This window comes from Habropoda laboriosa, unplaced genomic scaffold (assembly GCF_001263275.1).
Source record: "Habropoda laboriosa isolate 0110345459 unplaced genomic scaffold, ASM126327v1 scaffold124, whole genome shotgun sequence".
Classification (NCBI taxonomy): Eukaryota; Metazoa; Arthropoda; class Insecta; order Hymenoptera; family Apidae; genus Habropoda; species Habropoda laboriosa.
Window position 1 is genome coordinate 1,580,204 of NW_017100265.1, and position 6,961 is coordinate 1,587,164.

The window sequence follows — 6,961 nt, forward strand, 5'->3', positions numbered from 1 at the left end:
TGTTGCACTCACGGATTATCGCTTAGTAGACTGCGGATTTTTATGCATTTACAGGAAATTTAAAGGTACAAAATTGCACAGAATACACGTAATATGAAAAAATATCCAAATTGTAGTGCTTTTAATAGTGTTTGGTAGGCGAAATAATTTTTTACCGAAGTTCTACTATTTTTACTATATTCTCGAAAATATAAATTTGCACAAAAATTCAGAGTCTAGTTATGAGTAAACACACATTTTTCCAATAAAAATTTCAGAAAAATTTAACCCTAAAATGACCACGAACTCTAAAATTTTAAATCAAATGTGAATCTTCCTTTAATTTCTTTCCATTTCTTTCATTAGAAAATTTTCTCGTACAATCATAACTAGATAAGCTAATTTAGATAGCCGGTTTCACACAGCCCACTCTGTATACTACACATATTACGTGTTCACACGTGCAGGTATGCGCTACATCAGGTAAAACTTCATTAAACTAGTTCCAATATTATTTCCGTAAACTATCCATTCGAAAAATTACCATAATTTGATACTTCATAAATCCATTAAGAAAAACACCTTGAAATCGTGCAAACTGAAGCTGGACAACCGGCGATCGAGCGATACGCGATAACGGTAATTGTTAGTTCTCAAACGCAATATTTATTCCCTCGTTTAATTTATCGCCTATTAGAAATAGATAATTTATTTACAATGTATCCAAGTATCGATCGAGATACCATTGTTCTCCTCGGTCGGTAAGTTTTTTTTTTCAAGCGAATCGACTTGGAGCGAACGAGGTTAGTCGGTCGATAGGAGAACAGCGAGACGGGATCAGCAATCTTTCACTTTGAAGGTTGCTCGGGGTTCCGCAAAGGTAGCTTTGTAATTTCCTACGTTAATGCCCCCTCGATAGGAGGAATGTCCCGGATATACGTCGTTTCGCGAAACGAAACTACCGGGCTATTTTATTTCTTCGATCATCCAGGATAAATAGCGCGTATATATCTATCTCGGTATACACGCACGAAATAAGAAACGAAGCACGATAGGATCTCCTCCTTTTTGATCGTCCGTAACAAATGGAGATCAATGGCTGTACGATTTTCTCCGGTGACAGTAGCAAATTTCCTCTATTTTCAAACGGAATTACGACGCGACACAGCTTGGTTTTCTTCGAGCAATATTGATTTTACCGATCGATCTCGTCGGTATCGCGGTAGGTAATTCGAAAAGCTATTTTAAAAGTAATTCGTGTTTGTCTCGATCGATAAGATTGTTTACGAGAATATCGATAAAATGGGGGAATTCAACCTGAATCGTTTCAGATTCCTACTAATCTTGTTACGGTTGTAGTGTTTACAGGCTGTTGATATATTCCGATAAATGTAAAATTAAGTGCTCGGATGGTTAGTATTGCGCGAAGTATTTGCGTTCGTGGAAAGAAGTTGATTGCAGAATTGATCGATGAAACTAATCAATTGATAAATGGAACGACTATTGTTGTCGGAAATAAAAAATTTTCGAAGACACTGCAGGGGAAGTGGATTTTGTGTTGAGAAAATGACACAGAAATTAAAATGCAAAATTAATAATGATCGACAAAGGAAAAATTGAAGAATTGCAAATATCTAGAATTTCTTATTTCCTTCTTTTTCCTAGAGAAATGAAAAGAAAATATATATATTTTTTAAATTCACTCAAAAATACGTAATATATTTTTCAAAGCCACTCATTCCCTTTTTGCCTTACTTTACCAACTTAACTCAATTTCTTTTTTATTGCTATCAATCTTATCTAATGTTTTCTCTCTTTCTAATTGCCACATTGCACTGCTTTCCATCTTCTCTTCCCTTCGAAGAAACAAAAATGTAAAGCCAGATCGGATTTTTCCTCCTGCAACTTCCTTTTAACCCTTTCAAAGGAAAAGTCTATTCGATTTACTTCATAACAGAGTAGCAGAACGTTACATGTGATGCATTTATGATCTAAAACTCTTCCAAGTGTTCCCGTATTATTGATCTTCCAACAACATCGCCGCGCTGGGGAGAAGTTTTTATTGCAAATATTGTAAGACTGCATGTATATTCACGAGTCAGGTAGCCGGTTGGTTTTTCAATGGAAATGGAAATTGTGTTTGCAATATCGCCGTTTAATGAAAGAATTCCGAGAGGAACATCGACGTTTTATCGATTCTCAATAAATGCTTTCTATCGAGGTATCTTGTTTTCAATCGAATACCAATGAACAAAAGCATAATAGCAGATTAAACCGATTAAAAACTGAACGCTCTCTATCGTGGAGTAACAACAACCGGAGTTTGAAACTTTTCCATTCGCCGATTTCCTTTCGACACAAGTCAAACGACGTTTGTTGTATATTTTTTCTTTCAAGCAGATGTGACGTTCTATTGATAGTTTTAAAAATGTTTGGTGCTTCGAGATCGTTATTAATTGAACGAAATGATTTTTCCTCGTTGGAGAATTTCGTACGAGAAGAAATTTGTAGAAATGATAATAAATAAAAGACGACACATAGGGAAGGAGAATAATTATTCTGCTCACGTTCAATTCATTGATTATTTCCCCTTGCACACGCGTGTCGAAACAACATCCGGTGCAATTAATAAAACATGCAGACGTAAATGAAATTCTGTATAAAATCCAAGGAACAGGTGAAAGCACGCGCCTTATGGAAATTTGTAATACGAACAAAATAATCGATATTGCACATATTGCTGAAATTTTAATTGTTGCTTGATAATAAAATCAATTAGCATTCGCTTGGATATTTATTCGTTGAACGGTATTAATTGAGGAGTGAAGAGCTTTGGGTGAATAACGTTAAAATTCGCCTTGGTTTAATTAGAATAATTACATTGATAAAATGTAATTTTACGGATACGAAGAAGATGGAAAATACCATTGTACAGATAAAAGTAATATTGTGTAGAAACGTAGAATTTCTGATTTTATATGTAACAAATAATTTTAGCCTGTGAAATTTAGCGTATCCTTCTGTCACAAGTTCTATGAAATTGAACTGTACTTATCTAATTTTGCAATTAAAAATTTCACGTATAACAAATAATTTTAGCCCCTGAAATTTGGCGCATACTTCTGTCACTTATTTAATTTTGCAATTAAAAATTTCACATATAACAAATAATTTTAGCCCCTGAAATTTAGCGCATACTTCTGTCACTTATTTAATTTTGCAATTAAAAATTTCACATATAACAAATAATTTTAGCCCCTGAAATTTGGCGCATACTTCTGTCACTTATTTAATTTTGCAATTAAAAATTTCACATATAACAAATAATTTTAGCCCCTGAAATTTGGCGCATACTTCTGTCACTTATTTAATTTTGCAATTAAAAATTTCACATATAACAAATAATTTTAGCCCCTGAAATTTGGCGCATACTTCTGTCACTTATTTAATTTTGCAATTAAAAATTTCACATATAACAAATAATTTTAGCCCCTGAAATTTGGCGCATACTTCTGTCACTTATTTAATTTTGCAATTAAAAATTTCACATATAACAAATAATTTTAGCCCCTGAAATTTGGCGCATACTTCTGTCACTTATTTAATTTTGCAATTAAAAATTTCACATATAACAAATAATTTTAGCCCCTGAAATTTGGCGCATACTTCTGTCACTTATTTAATTTTGCAATTAAAAATTTCACATATAACAAATAATTTTAGCCCCTGAAATTTGGCGCATACTTCTGTCACTTATTTAATTTTGCAATTAAAAATTTCACATATAACAAATAATTTTAGCCCCTGAAATTTGGCGCATACTTCTGTCACTTATTTAATTTTGCAATTAAAAATTTCACATATAACAAATAATTTTAGCCCCTGAAATTTGGCGCATACTTCTGTCACTTATTTAATTTTGCAATTAAAAATTTCACATATAACAAATAATTTTAGCCCCTGAAATTTGGCGCATACTTCTACCATAAGTTACACAAAATTAAATTGTACTCATCTACCTTTATAATCAACTACAGCTGTAAATAGCGTAAAATTATAAATCACGACTAAAAGTTCAGTCGCTCATTTTCATATAACTATTTCCTCTCACTTCGAGATGAAACAACTTGCCGAAAAAAAAATAGAAAGAAAAAACACTATGGAATAAGCAGTAGAGTTTTCCAAGTAGGTAAATATGTTTTTTCCTTTAGAAACGTGTTTTCACGTAGTTTTCAGCGACTCCCTCGTGGAACTATTGAAGTTTCAGGGTTGCAAACGAATCAGAGGAGAGCGAAACGAGGGGTTGCTACGCACCTGAGTTGTGTAAATGCTCGTTATTCGAGTTCAAGGGTGAATCGTGCCTGGAGGGTGGCGCAGGACTTCCCCGGCTCGCTGGAAGATCGTAAAGGTACACGTCGCCGCATTTCTGTGGCGTCACCACCTGCGCAAAGGGGATTAAACACAGATTAATTATCGTTGAATTATGAAAAAGTTATCGATATATACTCCAAAGCCTCTCAACGAGTCCCTTTGATCGAGAAATATACTCCAACTGTAGCTTCGTATAATTTCGTCGATAGAAAATTAGTCGAAATTTGCATTCGTCTCTGTGGAAATTCGAAAATAATTAACTTGAAATAATTCTTTGAAATAGTTATCTAAAACAATTCTTTCAAATATTTATCTAAAATAATTCTTTAACCATCATCCGTCCCTCGGTTTCGCATCTTAACAGGTCCCTCGGTGTCAATTTGACACTTTTGACACATTTTGTCAATTCTTTTATTAAATGTAGAAAATAAAGGAAACAGTTTTTCTACAAATAGCCGAATAATACGATTTTTTACCGGAAAAGTGTGCCAAATTGACACGAGGGACGGATGAGGGTTAAAATAATTAACGTGTAACAGCTACACATGGTTGCTAACGCTTTTTAAAACACATTTTTGAAAACACTCTTTGCAGGCACTTTGAGAAATTACTTTCGGATCGGCCTTTGAATTTTTCTTTGTTTTCAACATCGTTTGAAAAATGCGTAGCTTTAACGAACTCTTCAGTTTCGAAAACAGAAAGTTAGTTGCACAAAGCTGAGTTTAGCGAGTGTGCGGTGGTTGGGTAATAGAAGCGACTTCTTTTCGCTGAAAACTGAAACTGTACTTTGATCAGTTCCATTTGAAAAAATTGTGCAAGTGAAGAAAATCGAATTGCAGAGACCACTTTAAATCTCGGAATAAATGTGTTTTTGATAGAAATTGAACGTCGGTTAAATCGCTGATTTTAATCGTGTCATATTGTCATCAATTCTTCTCTTCACTTACGAGATATTGATTTACATGCACAATCTGTGTTTTCATTTTTATCAAATTTCGTATGTATTGCAAGCACTGTACGCCATAATTTCACACGCTTTTAATTTTCTGAAGTTCTTTTTCAACATTTGTCAGAGGAATGGTAAATAAGTTTAGTTTAAATTTAAAATTTGTGTAATTAACTTAAAGTACGTAATAAAATAAAATAAATTGAAATGCAATATTATTTAGTTAATTTATTGCACTTGTAGGATCCAAATTTACGCACGAGACATTGTCAAATATTAATTTTAATACGAAGAAGTAAGTTTCTGTTTCAGCGTTGCAAAATTTTGTCAGACGTTCGTTACAAAATGAAGTACAGTAAATTCTCCACAAGTGTCAGTCCGCAAGGGACCTAAACCTGACACTTGTAGAGTCAGGGACTACGTTTTCGAGCATCGCGCCCGCCTTTGTAGTTTGCCGAACGTGGACAAAGACAGCGAATAAAAGATAAGGATGAAACGTGAGTCGAGGCAACCAAGCGATTTAAATATCAACTCTTTATCCCGAAATTTTTCTTAACATCTTGATGAGATTTTTCTGATGAAACTGACATCAAACACATTATTTGAACAACATTTACTTATTAACACGTTCACTGTCTGGCGTGACATTTGTTTTCAGTTTCACCGCTAACATTTCACAGTTCCCTGAGATCAGAAACAAAGCAAAACGAGCGATATTATTCGAAGAGGAGGTAAAATCATTCGAGGGAAAATTGTCTGAGGCGGCAATGCGCAGCTGGCTGGCCGTTACTGGAAAATTGTCGGAGAAAATTGTCTCGGAGAAGTTTAAATCGAAATCTGTCGCGGGGGAGAGCGCGGATTATCTTGGCGAATTTAAACGGCGGAAGGTGAGTCTGCACGGCGCGTTGCTAATGAATTTATTGGGGCGAGTGCCAATCAGCCGATGCTCCTTTCCCTCGATTTTCAAGGTAGGCCCGGAGGAGCTTCTTCAACTTTTTCCCCGCGTCGACGGTTTAATTGCGATACCCTGTTAATTGAGTTTCCCCATGGAACGAACGGGCTCCCGTCGAGGCTTCGATTTTCAGCGGAAAAACCAGAAGCGTCCTCTTCTCGTTTCGCGAGTTTTTCACGTGAATATTAGCTGAGAGGATGCAAAGTGTCTTCTGTGACGTTTGTACACGCGAATAGAGCGACTGTTTGCGTTAGAGAGACGAGAGAAATTTTGTATCGAGAAGTTTGTATTAGAGAAACTGAGGGACAATTTTAGTTATCTCTTTTTAATTGAAATGTGCTTGTAATTTTGAGATACTTGGTTCGATGTTTCAGAGATAAAGCAGTGATAAAGATTCGATAAAGCTGAATAGCGAAACAGCGCAATGCAGCGAATTTATCCGTACGCCTAAATTTTTACGGGCCGGCGATTCATAAAGGTGAGCTCGTAAAATTGCCGACATTAATCTGTGCCGCCTATAAACGCGCGCACCGTGAAATCCTTTTAAATGGACGCGTGGGTAGAATGAAACGTTAATTGAAACGGCCTGTAGCGTACAATTAAAAACTAGTTCGATTTTCGGGTATGAAATTCAATTTGCATTTTGTGATAGGTATGCGATTTTACTCGTGATAAAATCGCCACTCATCTTCACAGTGGCTTACGTAAAATGG

The 6,961-nt window shown here is 35.2% G+C and overlaps 1 protein-coding gene across 1 annotated transcript in view; it reads right to left on the reverse strand.

Annotated features, from left to right (window-relative positions):
* LOC108573146 (breast cancer anti-estrogen resistance protein 1) overlaps positions 1–6,961 on the reverse strand; it is a 154,602-nt gene that overhangs the window by 8,818 nt on the left and 138,823 nt on the right. Inside the window, exon 4 of the mRNA XM_017935530.1 lies at positions 4,294–4,420. Within this exon, the coding sequence (XP_017791019.1) occupies positions 4,294–4,420 (127 nt within the window). The remainder of the gene's footprint in view (positions 1–4,293; positions 4,421–6,961) is intronic.